The sequence below is a fragment of the Vulpes vulpes genome, chromosome 4 (assembly GCF_048418805.1).
Source record: "Vulpes vulpes isolate BD-2025 chromosome 4, VulVul3, whole genome shotgun sequence".
NCBI lineage: Eukaryota > Metazoa > Chordata > Mammalia > Carnivora > Canidae > Vulpes > Vulpes vulpes.
In genome coordinates, this window is record NC_132783.1 from 83,398,423 (window position 1) to 83,416,046 (window position 17,624).

At 36.5% G+C, this 17,624-nt stretch overlaps 1 protein-coding gene across 5 annotated transcripts in view; it reads left to right on the forward strand.

Annotated features, from left to right (window-relative positions):
• Nucleotides 1-17,624, forward strand: part of FAM149B1 (family with sequence similarity 149 member B1) — a 71,830-nt gene that overhangs the window by 800 nt on the left and 53,406 nt on the right. For 3 of the 5 annotated variants that reach the window (XM_026004412.2, XM_026004420.2, XM_072755054.1), the window contains exons 2-3: nucleotides 4,419-4,523; nucleotides 6,057-6,186. In XM_026004412.2, the coding sequence (XP_025860197.1) occupies nucleotides 4,419-4,523; nucleotides 6,057-6,186 (235 nt within the window). Of the gene's footprint in view, nucleotides 1-4,418; nucleotides 4,524-6,056; nucleotides 6,187-15,593; nucleotides 15,691-17,624 lie in introns of all 5 variants that reach the window. The other 2 variants (XM_072755052.1, XM_072755053.1) reach the window with 2 other exon arrangements.

Consider the following 17,624-nt stretch of genomic DNA (forward strand, 5'->3'; position numbering starts at 1 on the left):
GTGACACATACTACTTCCTCATCTCTGCAATTAAACATCGGAATCCTTAAGGATAAGTTTTGATCTAGAGAGCAAATATTTAAGCTTAAAGACCCACCTCCCGTCCCTTACAACGGTGAGGCATTGTAATTTAGCAAGTAATGATAATGTTGTACATTTGTTAATGCTTTCACTTTCAAAACGACTTTCACCTCTTGATCCTTGCAACAACCCTGTAAGATGGGCATGATTGTCTTTCAGTGTTTCAGAGCATGAAATATCAGAAAGGTTACACATCCTAAGATTATATAACCAATAGGTTTTGAGCTTAGGCTTTTTATACTCAACTCCCAACTTTTTTTCTCTCCATAGAGCCATGTAATTTTAGCAACCATACATTTATTAATTAAATACTAACTACATATGGTAATAACAAGCATGGAATCTTCAGTCAATCTGGGTTTCTGGCTAGGCTCTTTTCTAGTCATGTGACTTTTAAGCAGATTACTAAATATTTGAGCATTCATTTCTGTAATATAGGACTAAGACTTTATCTAAAAGCATATCTGGGGGATCCCTGGGTGGCTTAGAGGTTTAGCGTCTGCCTTCAGCCCCGGGCGTGATCCTGGAGTCCTAGGATGGAGTCCCACGTCAGGCTCCCTGCATGGAGCCTGCTTTTCCCTCTGCCTGTCTCTGCCTGTGTCTCTCATGAATAAATAAAATCTTTAAAAAATAAAATAAACAAATAAAAGCATATCTAAGGGGAGCCTGGGTGGCTCACTTGGTCAAGTGTCTCCCTTTGGCTCCGGTAGTGGTCCCAGGGTCCTGGGATTGAGCTCCACCTTGAGCTCCCTGCTCACTGGGGAGTCTACGTTTCCCTCTGCTCCTCCCCCCCCCCCCTCCGCTTGTGCTCTTTCTCAAATAAATAAAATCTTTTAAAAAAAATAAAGCATATCCAAAGTGATGGCACAGGGCTTGACACATAGTAGATTCTCAGTAGTTGGTTATTTCCTGTCCTTTCCCACCTTTACTTGGTACAACAGACATACAAAGAAAATCTGTGATCTCTTCTTGCCTTAATTTAAGAAGCTTATTATCCACTAAGTAATAGGATATTTATACAGTAGCAATTCAGACAATAAGCTTTTTAGGAAGTATGAAGAAGAAAGTAATTTTCTAATAAAGGGAACAGGGCTCAGCTAAACATCTGCTTTTAATTAATTCTGACCATTCTGAGAGTAAAAAAAATACATATTTATGGAAAAAGTTGTTGGTAGGCATTTAGTGGGTGAGGATTACCCCAGTATAGTTAGGGTACTTGTTCTCTATTGTTGTTTTGATACTCCCTAAAAGCAACCCCTCCAAAGATTCTGTAGAGGAGTCAGGAGGATAAGAATAATGAAAATAATGAAGATTATATGTACCTCAATGACAGTAAAATAAAAGCGATTTTTACTTTAGGTGTTATGATAATTTGGTTTGAATAAGTAACTTTAGGTTTCTCCCTATTAGTTCCAAATTATGGATATTGAAAAGAGTTTGAAAAAAAAAGGGATTTTCAGCATACGGCTTAACACTTAAAAAGTGATAAATTTCAAACATACACATGTATGTTTATAGCAAATAATATAATTAACCACCTATCACCCACATTCAACAATTATCACAAATTTGATATATTTGCTTCATCTTCATCTTTATCTTTTTTCATTTTCTCTGTCCATCATCTGTAAATAATGAAGCAAAATCCCAGACACTATCATTTCACCCCTATATACTTCAGTATGCACTTCTAAAAATTATAGGTATTTTCTTTTTTAAAAAAGATTTTATTTATTTGAGAGAGTGTGAGAGAGAGCAAGCATGAGCCAGGGGAGGGGTTTAAGGAGGGGCCGAAAGAGAGAAAGAAACAGACTCCCCGTGGAGCAGTGCTGGGCTCAATTCTAGGACCCTGAGATCACAACATGAGCCTAAGGCAGACACTTAATCCACTGAGCCAGCCAGGTGCCCCCAGGTATTTTCTTATGTAAAAGCAGTGTTACAATCAAATTTAATGTTTCTTTGGTGTTACCTAATCATTTCATACTCACATTTCTTTGAAAGACTAAAAAATGTCTTATGTTTCTGTTTTGTAGCTGGAATCCACATTTCTGTTCACTTCTACTGTCTCAAAGACAAGCTTTCGGTTGTAGGATCATTGAATGAGGGAAGTTCAGATAGCTCTGCACAAACCCATCCCCACCATTTGAGAAATAGTTTAAAGTACAAACTCTGCTGACTGGGCCCTTAGCTTTATCCTTATATACAAAAATGGTACAATTCACTAAAATCTCAAATTATTCATTTGGTCTGAGAAACCTCAGAGCCAGAGTACTTGGATTTGAATCCTGGCTCCCATCACTTCCTAGGCATATGACCTTAAGCAGGTTACAAAAGATTTTATTTATTTATTCATGAGAGATACAGAGAGAGAGAGAGAGAGAGAGAGAGAGGCAGAGACACAGGCAGAGGGAGAAGCTGGCTCCATGCAGGGAGCCCGACGTGGGACTGGGTCCCGGGACTTCAGAAACACGCCCTGGGCTGAAGGCAGATGCTCAACCGCTGAGCCACCCAGGCATCCCTTAAGCAGGTTACTTAATCTCTCTGTGCTTCACTTTCCTTGCCTATGAAATAAGAGTATTAGAGATTTATAATATACATTTACATATGAAAGGCCCTAAGGAGGCCTTTTATAAAGAAACGTATGTACTTTGTTTAGCTTATCACATTTCCTAAACTTATTTTATTACAGAATTTTGGGGAGAGGAAGGTCTACTATAGATGATTAAGACTGGAACATATTAAAAAAAGAAAAAAAGACTGGAACATATAGGGCAGCCCCGGTGGTGCAGCGGTATAGCGCCGCCTGCAGCCCAGGGTGTGATCCTGGAGACCCTGGATCAAGTCCCCCGCCAGGCTCTCTGCATAGAGCCTGCTTCTCCCTCTGCCTGTGTCTCTGCCTCTCATTTTCTCTCTGTGTCTCTATGAATAAATAAATAAAATCTTAAAACAAAAAGACTGGAACATATAATTGATCCCTTAGTTTAATGTACATGTTGAACTCCCTAGTGCAGCTCTGTCCAATAGAAATATACAGCCACATAAGGAATATTAAATTTTCAGGTAGTCATGTTAAAAAAAATAGAACAGATGAAATTTGTTTTTTGCCTTTTTATTTTGAAATAATTATAGACTCACTATAGACTCAATTATAGACTATGTATGTTAAAAAATCATGCATAGATCCCATGAACCTTTCACGTACCTTCCCTTAATGATGACAACTTATGTAACTAGTATGTCAAAGCTAGGAAACTGACATTGGTACTAGTTGATTAGAAACTATGAAACTGGGGCACCTGGGTGATTTCAGGCAGTTAAGTATCCATCTCTTGGTTTCAGCTCAGGTCATGATCTCAGGGTCCTGGGATCAAACCCCGCATAGAGCCCTATGTTGGGCTCCATGCTCTGTGCAGAGCCTGCTTGTCCCTTTACCTCTGCTCCTTCCCATGCACACTTTCTCTCACTCTCTCTCATAAATAAATTTTTTTAAAAATTGGGGCGTTGTGGTGGCTCAGGGGTTGGTTAAGCATCTGCCTTTGGCTCAGGTCATGATCCCACGGTCTTATAATGGAGAGCTTTGTGTGGGGCTCCTCAGCGGAACTTGCTTCTTCCTCTTTCTCTGCCCTCCACTCATTCTTTCTCACTCTTAAAATAAAAATTAAAAATCTTAAAAAAAAAAAAAAAAAGAAACTGTGAGACTGTTCCAGATTGGCTATACCTTTTTACCTTTCCACCAGCAGTGTATGAGACATCTGGTTTCTACACATCCTTGTTTGCATTTAATGTTATTACTATATTTTGTACTAGTTATTCTAATAGGTGTGGGGTTATAACTTACTGTAATTTAAGTTTTCAGTGAAATTAATTTTAAGAATATAAGTTTTTATTTAAATTCCAGTTAACATACAATGTAATATTAGTTTCAGGTGTACAATATAGTGATTCAGCATTTCCGTACAATACCTGGTGCTCATCATGCCAACTAACCACATTTTAATTTAATTTAATTTATTTTATTTTTAAAAGATTTTATTTATTTATTCATGAGAGACACAGAGTCAGAGACATAGGCAGAGGGAGAAGCAGGCTCCCTGCAGGGCCTGATGTGGGGACTCCATCCCAGGACCCCAACCTGAGTCAAAGGCAGATGCTCAATCACTAAGCCACCCAGCTGCTCCTTGACTAACCACATTTTAACTGCTGGTTTTAGTGGCTAGCACATAGGACAGTGCAGTCTCAGAGCAGCAGGAAGTAGGTGACTAACCTGTAGTCAAGTTATTGAAAAGTATATATTTTTTCTTCACAGGAAATATAACTTTTTAAAAAATCTTTCACAGGAAAGGAATAACAAAACACGCTGTTAATCATCATCCCCTTCCAGAGCAGCTGGAAGAAATTTCTTCTACTAATGACAGCCATGAAAAAGACACAAGTTCCCAAAGGTAATATAATAACACAAAGTGTACTTGTTTGCTTATTACACTTGATAATGGCAAAAGTATTTTTTTGTTTAGACTTGATACCTAGTCTTGTACTAATGAAACAAAACAATAATTTTTATCACATTTCAGTACCATTCAGTTTTCATTTTGGAACAGCTAATGGAAACATCATACTTATAACCCTTGAAAAGTAGTATTTTGACATACTCAAAAGCCAAGACTCAGAAGGAGTCTAACATCTGATTTTTAATCCTGGCTCTGCCACTTATTACCTGGGTAACAGTGGGCAAGTTACTTACCAGATAATAGTATCTTTTAAATTTTTATTTATTCATAATAGTCACACACAGAGAGAGAGAGAGGCAGAGACACAGGCAGAGGGAGAAGCAGGCTCCATGCACGGGGAGAGAAAGAGAGAGAGAGAGAGAGAGAGGCAGAGACATAGGCAGAGGGAGAAGCAGGCTCCATGCACCGGGAGCCCGACATGGGACTCGATCCCGGGTCTCCAGGATCGGGCCCTGGGCCAAAGGCAGGCGCTAAACCGCTGCGCCACCCAGGGATCCCGGTAATAGTATCTCTTAAAGGGTATTGTGGATATAAATGAGGTAAATATGTAAAACTTGGCACGACTGACATAATGGTTAATGAGTAAGTATTAGCTGCAGTTATCATTTTAAGAAACAGAGCATACTGTAATTTCAAAGAGGGTTCTGAGAAGCAACGTGGTATCATAGAAAAATTATAGTCATAAAACCAGTTTTCAAAATCTAGAACCAGGGGCACCTGGGTGGCTCAGTCTATTAAGCATCTGCCTTTGGCTCAGGTAATGGTCTCAGGGTCCTGGGATTGAGCCTGAAGTCAGGCATCTTGCTCAGCGGGAAGTCTGTTTCTCCGCTCCCCTTTGTCCCTGCTGTCTCCCTCTGTTATTCTCTCTCTCAAATGCATAGGTAAAATGTTTAAAAATAAAAATTAAAATAAAAAAAGCAAAGCCTAAAACTCAATCTCAGATCGTCTTTAAAATGGGGTTAATTGAGGTGTTTGGCTGGCTTAGTTGGAAGAGCATGCAACTCTTGATTTCAGGGTCATGAGTTTGAGCCCCACATTGAATGTAAAGTGTACTTAAATTAAAAAAAAAAAAAAACTTAAAAAAATTTTTAGATGGGGTCAGTTGACTTCTACATCACCAGGTTGTTGTGAGGATAAAATGGGATTATATCTATAAAAGTGCTTGGTAAACTGTAAAAGTGCCATACAAGTTCAAATATTACTGTTCATATTTCTGAAATGGTAAGTTGAATGTTAAAGTATTTGTTGCAAACTATGACTAGAATTATTTAGAATCACTGTCATCAATTCTGTAGGAATTAAGACTTTTCCATGATGTTTAAATATTAAATTCTTCATTTATTTTTGCTTCTGTGGATTGTATACATGCTTGCCACCTAGTAAATTGCTGAGTAGTTAATGCTACAGAAACTTGAGAAAGTATAAGAATTTTTCTGTTTTCTCTCTTCTTCCAAATTTTGCATTTAGTGACTCTGACATTACACAAGAATCACCTTTTACATCCGCTGACACTGGGAATTCAAGATCTGCTTTTCTAAGCTATACAGGCACAGGGATCTCTACGGAAGGCAGCTCGGACTTCTCCTGGGGATATGGTGTGAGTTGTATGTTATTGGTCTGATGGAGTACTTGGGAGACTATTCTGGGAGTTAGGATTTGTCAGTTTTGTCAGTATATTTCATTCCTCACTCTTGAACATTGGTTTTTTACATTTTAATACTTCTCATCAGTTTTTACCCTCTTTCAGTATTTGCTGTTTTATGGATACAGTAGTTGATCCTTTAAAATGTTAGTGTTAGACTTAACATTAGTATGAAACTGGGCCCTGGGTCTACACCTTTTGCTTTGTGTAGTCCACTAATGTGTCTCTTCACCACTGTTACCTGTTGTTTAAATTATTCTTGGAACTTGATTATTAAGCTACTATAGACTGGGAAAATGATTATGATATATGATTAAATGAAAAAAGCAGATTAAAAATAATATGGATAGTGTGGTTCTGAGTTTACATATATTTTTGCTTATATACATATTAGAAAAAAGGACTAAAGATATCTGCCCAAAATGTTATTCAGTCATTATTTATTAGGTGTTGAGAAGAGATTGACTAATTAATTTATTTATTTACTTATTTATGGCTGTTTCCCATTATTAAATATTTATTTTATTTATTTTTGTATGTTTTTTTTATCGGAGTTCGATTTGCCAACATATAGTATAACACCCGGTGCTCATCCCATCAGGTGCCCCCGCCAGTGCCCATCACCCAGTCACCCCATCCCCCCACCCACCTCCCTTTCCACCACCTCTTGTTCATTTCCCATGAGTCTCTCATGTTCTGTCCCCCTCACTGATATTTCCCACTCATTTTCTCTCCTTTCCCCATTAATCTCTTTCACTATTTTTTATATATTCCCCATATGAATACCATTATAAAATATTATTTTTAAAAGATCAAAACCTTAAAAGAAAATTTTATTTTATTTTTAAGATTTTATTTATTTATTCATGAGACACACAGAGAGAGAGAGGCAGAGACACAGGCAGAGGGAGAAGCAGGCTCCATGCAGAGAGCCCGATGTGGGACTAAATCCCGGGCCTCCAGGATCACACCCTGGGCCAAAGGCAGGTGCTAAACTGCTGAGCCACCAGGCATCCCAAAAAGAAAATTTTAAAGTCACATTTTATGCATGTTTATTGCCTTGATGCAATAGGTATTTTTATTTCTGTGTCTTCTTTCAATTTATATTTAATTTAGCTGTAATCATGGTGTACATACAATGTTATACTCTGTTTTTATACTTTGTAAGCACTCTTCCACAATACTGACTTTATAGCATATTGTTGTTAACAACTTCTTTTCTTTACAAGGTCTGCTAATTGTTATAATCTATTATTATCACCATGAATTATTTCCAGTCATTTGAATTTGGTTGTATAAACACTTTCCTTACTTAGTTGTATATGTGCATCCTATTTTGTGGTCTGCTTTTCCATTCACCATTATTCCATATAAACATTTCTTTTACTACTTCCATACCTCAATTTGAATAGCTATATATAGTCATATAATATCCCTAATATCATAATTGGAACTTTCCATTATTTGATGCTTGAGTTTTATTTTTCTTCATTCAGTAGATATTTATTGAATACATCTGCTGTTAGACATTGTACTGGGGAATATAGGGTGAGTGAGATTCACATGATTGAATAGTCTAATGAGGGAGAGTAACAACAATAAGTAAAATACAAAAGGTGAGAAGTCCTCTAAGGAAGATGACAGGCTACTGAAACAGGACATTATAGGGGAGATTTACTTTAGATAGGATTATTAGATAGACATTATAGGGGAGATTTACTTTAGATAGGATTATTAGATAGATAGATCTGGGATTTACAGAAACAGGACATTATAGGGGAGATTTACTTTAGATAGGATTATTAGATAGACATTATAGGGGAGATTTACTTTAGATAGGATCATTAGATAGATAGATCTGGGATTTACAGATTAAAAAGTTAACTACGTGAAGAGTGATGAAAAGAGCTTTCCAGACAGTTAACCAGCAGCATATGCAAAAGCCCAAAGGATGAAAAGAGTTTCATGTTTCCAAGGGAAAATGTTTGGTATGTTCATGGAACTGAAAAAAGGTTGGGGGATGGTCTCAGACAGAGAAAGCATAAATGAAATCAGAGAGGCAGGCAGGACTAGATCATATAAAGCCATAGTAAATAATTTAAATTTTATCCTAAGGGAAATAATTAATTTGATAGCTTATTGTGAAGTTTTAATGTACTAACTTTGTATTTCCATTAGTTGTCTCTATATTGCAATTAGTACTTCTTTATAAGTTATAAATGTCATACAAATGTATCCCTTTCCTTTGCTTTCCTTTTTTTATTTACTGCACAGCAGATTTTTTTAAAGATCAAATATTACCATTTCCTTTTTTAAAAAAGATTTATTTATTTATGATAAGGAGAGAGAGAAAGAGAAAGAGGGGTAGAGACACAGGAGGAGGGAGAAGCAGGCTCCATGTCAGGAGCTTGACGTGGGACTCGATCCCAGGACTCCAGGATCGCACCCTGGACCAAAGGCAGGTGCTAAACTGCTGAGCCACCCAGGGATCCCCACCATTTCACTTTCGACCTTCACATCTACTACTACTACTTCTTTTTACTACCTTCATTTTTATACGTCAGGATTTTATCTTTAGTAAGATGGAATATTGCACTATTCTTCTTAATAGCATTTGTAGAATATTATGTTTATCCTTTAACTTACCATACTTTTTAAATAATATATGGTGTGAGGTATGAATTAAGTTTTTATACTGTTGAACCTATTTTGTTTGATCCACTTTTCTATATTTGATTTAAAATCATGTCATTTTCAAAAATAAAATAAAATAAAATCATGTCATTTTCATTATATTTTTAAAATCTTTAGGGCAAATCTACCAATGTTCATTAAACAACATATATTATTTAGTATTTGTGTCCTAATATTCACCTCTTAAGCTTAATTTTATTTTCAATTGCATCAAATTTTATAAAATATTCATCAGGAATTTAATTGTTCTAGCATTGTAACTTTATATTAAATTAGGGAAGATGTAGAGAGGATTAAAATTTACTGAATATTTAGTAAATGCCAGGCACTGTGCAAAAATATATACACATTTCAATCATTTTTCATCTTAGTATTCTAGCTAGAAATACAGTTCTTTTTTTTTGAAATATAGTTCTTTTATTTAGATCTTTTTTTAGTTCTCTTCATCATTTTATTATTCCCTTTGAGTAAAATCTCAAGTACAGTTTATTCTAAGAAATGTACCTGCAAATGTAATATATTTAGCATCGATTAATTAAATGAAAAAGTATAATCAAACCTATAGATGCTGGAAAAATATTCAATACATTTCAAAAAGCATTCCTTATGAGAATTCTCAGTAAGCAAGGAGGAAACCCTTAAGACTTGATGACTATTTGCCAATTGAATAGAAAAAATCAGTTTGAATGTCAAAACATTAAAGCTATTTCTTTCTTTTTTTTTTTCATTAAAGCAATTTCAATTAAAGTAAGGAACCAGACAAGAATTCTTTATTAACAAATTTAATTTATTCCTTTGCTAACTTTATACATTTTAATTATTTTTATTTTTACATAAAGTTTGTCATATACACTGTATAGTGCCAGTTGTTTTTCTACTTAATATATTTTGAAGAATATTTATATTATAAAAAATTTACTTGTTCTTTAATAGTTGCATACTCGTTGCTATTACCAAAAAATGCATTTATAATACTGTATAATACTGTACATATACTATTTTACATAGATGTGGATATATCCAAGGATAACCTTCTAGAGGTGGAACTGCTGGTCAAAAGATACATGCTTTTGTAATTTTGAAAGCTGTTGCCAAGTTGGCCTCTGTAGAAGTTGTTCTAATCTGCAGTCTCATCAGGAACATATGAAGAGCCTGTTTTCCTATACTCTTGACCAAAACAGTGAATTATCAAACTTTTAAATCAGACTTTTAGGTTTAAAAAAAGGTATCTGATTGCTATTGGGTAGGTTAGACAGAAAAAAAAATTGCACAACTTAGAAACCGTGTGTGTGTGTGAGAGAGAAATGGTACCCAGATCAAGATATAGACAATCAGCACCCTAGATACCTCTTGCAACCCCCCCCCAAATAACCACTATTCTGACCTTTGTCACTAGTTTTTTTTATTATTGCCCTTCATATAAATGGAATCATCTGTATGTACTCTTTGTATCTGGCTTCTTATGCTCAGCATTATGTTTGGAGAGTTCCATAGATGATGATGCACATATTTGTAGTCTTTGACTTGCCTGTTTATATTTCATACCCATTTATTTATTGTTTTCATATTAATAGGAGTTCTTTATCTTTTAGATTGGGGTAAGTGTACTTTTTCGATAAAGTAGAAATATTTTAGACTTTATAGGCTCCATCGGGACCCTCAACTCTGTTACTGTAGTGAGAAGGCAACCATAGATAATGGGTAAATAAATGGGTGTGACTATACCAATGAAACTTTATTTACAAAACAAGCTGGTCATAGTTTTTGGAACCCTGTCTAGAAATGTTTATAACAGAGACTGTCAGATACCTACATTATATCCACTCTCCCTGTAGAACTTCAGGTATTGTACCTAGTTGAAAATTTATTTCTCAGCCTCTTACAGGTAGTGGTAGCTAATGAATTGTACATAGAAGTCAGGAGATGGAGCTTTCTGGAATGCTTTTTTCCCCATTACTCCCTTTCTCCTAATTCCTGCCTAGAACATGGAACTATGGCTAAAGGTACAGCAGGAATCTTGGACCATTAAGTGTCATTGAGAATGGAAATGATAGAAGAAACTGAGTTTTTGATATGCGTGGAGCTACCATATCAGCTTTTTAATGCCTACCCCTAGACTAATTTTTTTTAAAAGGCCTCTTTTTCTTTTTTAAAGATTTATTTATTTATGATAGACAGAGAGGGGGGGGGGCGGGCAGAGACATAGGCAGAGGGAGAAGCAGAGGGAGAAGCAGGCTCCATGCCGGGAGCCCGACGCGGGACTCGATCCCGGGACTCCAGGATCGCGCCCTGGGCCAAAGGCAGGCGCCAAACCACTGAGCCACGCAGGGATCCCCTAGACTAATTTTTTTAATGAGAAAAATAAACTTTTACTTTGTTTAAGCCACTGTTAATTGCTTTTGTTAGTCGTAGCAATCACACATTCATCCTTTGTTAAATGTATTACAAATATCTTTTCCGAGTGTGTGGCTTTTATAATTTTCACATTTAGGTCCATAATCCACCTGGAATTGTTTTTTTCTATATGGTTCACAGCAGGAACATAATTTTAATTTTTCCATATGGACAATGAATTTTTTTTAGCACCATTTACTGACTAATTCAGGATTTCTAAGCAGGGGCATTTTTGGCATCTTGGATATGGCTATTATACACAAATGTCTCATGCCTAGCAAGATGTTTAGTATTCATTATCCCTTCATATTAAATACCTGGAGCACCCCTTGGTCATTATGATCACTAAAAATGCACACATAACTTTTTCAACCCTTCCACAGAAGGTAGTTTCATTTCCCACAGAATCATTACATCCTCTCTCCACTGCTCTGCTGTGCTGCCTCTGTTATAGATTAAGTTTTAAAATATGGAAGGGTCTGGTCTGTCCTAAACTCATAAAACTGGTTTTAATTAAACTATGGCTTTATAATAATCCAAAATAATCTGGTAGGGAACTCTTACTGCATTGTTCATAATTGTCTTGGCCAATCCTTGTCAGGTTAGAATCTGATTATTAAATTGCATAGGTCAGTTTGGGGAGGACTGCTATCTTAATGATACTGAGTTTTCCTATTCATGAATTTGATATATAAATCTTTTCATTTTTTAAAAAGTTTATTTATTTAAGTAATCTCTATACTCAATAGGGGCTTGAACTCTTGACCCCAAGATCAACACTCAACATGCTCTTCTGACTGAGCCAGCCAGGCTCTCCATAAATCTTTTCATTTAATATCAGTTTCTTTAATATCTTTTAATAAATTGTTATAATTTTGTCCATAAAGGTCCATTTGTTGAAGATTTATTCCTAGGTACCTTATATGATACAATATTAAAAATTACATTTTTAATCTATTTATTATTGTTATATGGGTGTATGGTACCTGTTTTTTAAGGTAACTGAGTTCTGTGATAATGTTGGCCTCTAGCAAAAATTTATATTGTCATGTTTTTAAAACTTCTAATATTGTACTTACATATTTTAATAGATTTCTCCTCTATTTAATATTAGATTTAACTTTCACTGGATTTTCTTTTTTTTTTTTTACTGTGATATTAATTTATGTAACACAGAATTTACTCTTTTAAAGTGAACAGTGAAGTGGTTTTTAGTATATTCACAAAGTTGTGTAATCATTACTAGTGACTAATTTCGGGACATTTGTATTACCCCCCCAAAGAGGTCCCATACACATTAGCTATCACTCTGCACTCCTCCTGCTCCCCAGCCCCCTGAGAACCACCAATCTGCCTTCTGTCTGTGTGGACTTGCCTATCTGACATTTCATATAAATGAATCATACAATGTGACCTTTTGTGTCTGGCTTATTGCATCTCACATTATTTTCAAGATTTAGCCATGTTTTAGCATGTGTCAGAACTTCTTTTTTATTGATGAATATACTTCCAAAAATACTAAAGTTTTGATCATCTATTCATTAGTTGATGGACATTTGGATGGTTTTGTTTTTTGGGCTATTATAAATAATTCCATTCTGAGTATTTGTGTACAAATTTTTCTATAGGCATATGTTTTGAATATTCTTAGGTACACAACTAGGAGTGGGATTGCTAGGTCATATGAAAACTATTTTAATTTTTTGAAGAATACATTTATCATTGACCTTTATTGCAATGATTGTGTTTTCAAGGTTTTTAGTTAGTATATAGATAATGTTGGTATTTTCCTTGTGTTACACAAATACTTCATTGCAGGTATCACATGTAAGAGTAGGTAAGTCCTTTGAATTCCATTTTTTTTAAGGTTGTGTCTTAATGAAATCTAAAGTCTGAGATCAGAGTTGCAAATGCTATGTACAGTATTTTCTTAAAAACTTGAAACAACCTCAAATTTACAGGAAAGTTACAAGTACACTACAAAGAACTATTTTTCATGACCAACTTGAGAGCAAGTTACTGACATGATTCCCCCTCATACTAAAGATTTTTGTATGTATTTTCTTCAAACAAGGACACTACATGACCAGAGTGTAAGCATCAAATTCTGGAAACCAACAGTGATACATGGCTACCATCTAATCCTCTAGACCTCATTAAAATTTCACTAGTTATCCCAATATCCTTTATAGCAAAAGTTCACTTAACGTTGTTATGTCTCTTTAGTTTCCATCTGTGATATCACAGGTATGAGCTTGTTTTTCTCATTGCATTCTATTTGGTGGCACATGGTTCCATTTGTCCTATTACTGATGATGTTGTTCACTTTGATCACTTAATTAAGGTCTGGTGTCTTACACCTTAATTTTTTCTGTTGTTTCAAAGTATTTTGTGGAGGGCTGCCTGTGTGGCTCAGTTGGTTGAGTATCTGCCTTCAGCTTAGGTCATGATCCCAACACCCTGGGATTGCCCAAGTTGAGTTGGGCTCCTTGCTCAGCAGGGAGTCTGCTTCTCCTGCTCCCTTTGCCCCTTCCTTTGCTCGTGCTCCCCTTGCCAAAAAAATAAATAAATAAAATATTTTTTAAAAAAGTATTTTGTGGAGAGGTAACTTTGAAATTATGTAGCTGCTATCCTATTCCTCATCAAACTTTCAATTTTTGAATTTATTTACATCAGCGTAGATTCGCGGATTCCCATTTTATTCAGTGAGTTTTATCATTATCATTATTTATTTTTTAAATTTTTTTTAACTTTTATTTATTTATGATAGTCACAGAGAGAGAGAGAGAGAGGCAGAGACACAGGCAGAGAGGGAGAAGCAGGCTCCATGCACCGGGAGCCCGATGTGGGATTCGATCCCGGGTCTCCAGGATCGCGCCCTGGGCCAAAGGCAGGCGCCAAACCGCTGCGCCACCCAGGGATCCCCTCATTATTTATTTTTAAGTTCATATTGTCCCAGCTTTTGGCCAGTAGAAGTCCCTTCGTACTGGCAGAAGCCAGTAGGTCATATTGACATGTTCTCATCTCACTTTCTGGCACAAGATACTCGAGACTTATTTTGTACTTTCTTTGGCCCAGCGCTGGAATCAGCCACTTCTCTAAGGAGCCCTGGTTTCTTTTAGTGCCACATTTAGAAACAAATATTTGGGTGCTAAGTATGTTCATTGCTTTTTAGTTGTCCCTGAAGACCCTCTCAGTGGACAGGACTAGGGAATCTATGTATTTCCCCTATTCCATTCTGACATGACAAAGTTCATTCTAGTTTTTTCCTCTTTCATATTTGTAACTTCTTTCTTTGATACTAAGCAACCTGGATTCTATTATCCTTAATATATTTACTTATTTGATAAATGCCCCTGAATGTAACCAGTTTCCTACTAATGCCTTTCTTACTTCACAAATGTTTTAATACCTTATACTGGGTCACTACCCCCTGTACCCTTTCACCCATTGGATGTTGTTCTCACCCTGCTCAGAGCCAGACACCCATAGTAGTCCTGACTTCCATACAGGTATCTTCTTCACCCTTCTTGGACTATCACCATGTGTGAGGCTGCCTGCTCTCCACATAGGCTTCTCTCTATTCTGGTACCATCATTACAAGGAGGTTGCCTTCCACATGGACATCCTCCTCATCTTACTTGTGCTCCAATACTCTGCAACAACCTACTCTCCAGCCTACAAACACCCACTATGACACTGTACTTTCAAAGTCATGCCAGTATATATCCCATCTTACGTGCTCTTCTTACAAGATATTGATACTTCTCCATTGAGAGTTTTTTCCTCTTGAATGTGAATGACTGTTTGGCTCAATCAGTAGCATGCAGTGAATGTGACGCTGTATAATTTTCTAGATTAGAAGGTAACACAGCTTCTGCCTGCCTCTGTTTCTCTCTCTCTCTCTCTCTCTCTCTCTCTCTCTGGATACTTGACCTGGAATCCAGCCACCATATTGTGAGGAAGTTCAGACCAGACCACATGGGAAAACCCATGTGGAGATGAACTGAAGCCCCCAGCTAAAAGCCAGCATCAACTGCTAGATATTTGAGTGAATGAGCATTCAAATGAATTCAGGTCCAAGCTTTTAAATTTTTCAACTGATATCTCAGATATTGTGGAGAAGAGAGAAGCCATTCCTGTTGTGATCTCTAAAAATTCCTGACCTATGTAAACCTGAGGAAATAATACATGATGCTGTTTTAAGTCATTAAATTTTAGAGTAATTTGTTATACTGCCAAAGTAACTAGAACACCCCTCTTGCATTGCTCAGGGTCAAGAAGACTGCTTAGATGCAGGCCATCTTCCTACACAGACACCTTCATTACTGTGCTTGGGTTCCAATTTCATATACCAGAGTGCCCTCCCAGGTTGGTTGATGCTTTCCTTATTCTGTTCTGGCTTTGAAAACCCTATGTTGGGTGTCGCTTGAAGCATTGGATAATAGGCAACACATATCTACAGTCCCTGAGAGAAGGGAAACTCATAAGGTGGGCCCCTGGTTCCTGATTGGAGATAATTTTCTGACTATCCATTTGTGAGCTCAAGTCCAAACAAGGCATGGTGATTCCATTGTGCTGAGGAACAGAGATCAGCATTCATGGAAGATGAAGCAGCTGGAATATGCAAGGCAGGGAGATAAAGAGCATCAGAAATTGTAAATAAGTGGTAAATATAAAAGTGTATATTTTCTGGTGATTTATAATTTATGCAAGATGGAATTTATACTTATAGAAGTAAAAGATGAGACAAATACAGCTGAAAGGATCAGTGATCGTAAATGGAATTATACTGTTTTAGTGTTATTACATTTATGAAATAGGAAAGAGAAATTATCAAGAGAGAAATGGGAAGTATGAAGAAAGAGGTATAAAGTGGTAAAATATTGACTCTAACTAGACTTTAATAGGTTAGAAATGCATATTATTATAGAACAAGCATTACAAATTATAAGAAGAATAACCTAAGAGGGCAGCCCTGGTGGCGCAGCGGTTTAGCGCTGCCTGCAGCCTAGGGCATGATCCTGGAGACCCGGGATCGAGTCCCACGTCGGGCTCCCTGTGTGGAACCTGTTTCTCTCTCTGCCTGTGTCTCTGCCTCTCTCTCTCTGTGTCTCTATGAATGAATAAATAAAATCTTAAAAAAAAAAAAGAAGAATAACCTAAGATGCCAATTGGGGAAATAAAATGGAATACTAACTGATATTTCATTTGTTAATCAAATAAGTCAAAAAAGGAAAAGAAAAAAGGAAAGAATCAAGAGAGTACCAAAAAACAGAAGGGACAAATAGAAAAGAAATAGCAAGATGGTAGATTTCAATTCAACAATTAAAACAAATGTAAATGGATTAAATACTCCAATTAAAAGCAGAGATTGTCAGAATGGATAAAAAAGCAAGGTTCAACTGTATACTATGTAGAAGAGATGCATCATAAATATATAGTCACAGGGATCCCTGGGTGGCGCAGCGGTTTGGCGCCTGCCTTTGACCCAGGGCGCGATCCTGGAGACCCGGGATCGAATCCCACGTCAGGCTCCCGGTGCATGGAGCCTGCTTCTCCCTCTGCCTGTGTCTCTGCCTCTCTCTCTCTCTCTCTGTGACTATCATAAATAAATAAAAAATTAAATATATATATATATATATATATAGTCACAAATAGGTTGATATTTAAAGGCTAGAGAAAGATACATCACGAACACGGTCTGCTGACATAATTATATTAATATGAGAGGAAATAAACTTGAAAATACGGAGTTTGTCCTAGGAAAGAGGAATATTTCCAAAGAGGAATATTTCCTAGTGATAAGAGGCAATTTGTTTTAGTTCAGGCTGCCACAATGAGATACCATAGACTGTGTGGCTTAAACACCAGCCACTTGTTTTCTCATTGTTCTGGAGGCTAGAAATCCAAAAGCAAGGTGCCATCCAGGTTGGTTTGTGGTGAGGCCTCTCCTCCTGGAATACTGTATCCTCACATGGCCTTGCTTGTAGGCATGTGCACAGGTGGAGTCATCTCTGGTATCTCTTCCTCTTCTTACAAGAACCATCAGTCCTCAGATTAGAGTTCCACCCTTACCCTTTTTTCCCCAAATTTTTATTTATTTATTTTAATTTAAATTTTTAAAGTTTTTTTAAAGATTTCTTTAAAGATTTTAAAGATTTACATACAACACCTCGTGCTCATCACAACAAGTGCCCTACTTAGTCTCCATCACCTATTTAACCCATCCCCCCCTTTCCTTCTGGTAACCCTCAGTTCTGTATAGTTTAGAGCTTATGACCTCATTTAACCTAATATCCTTT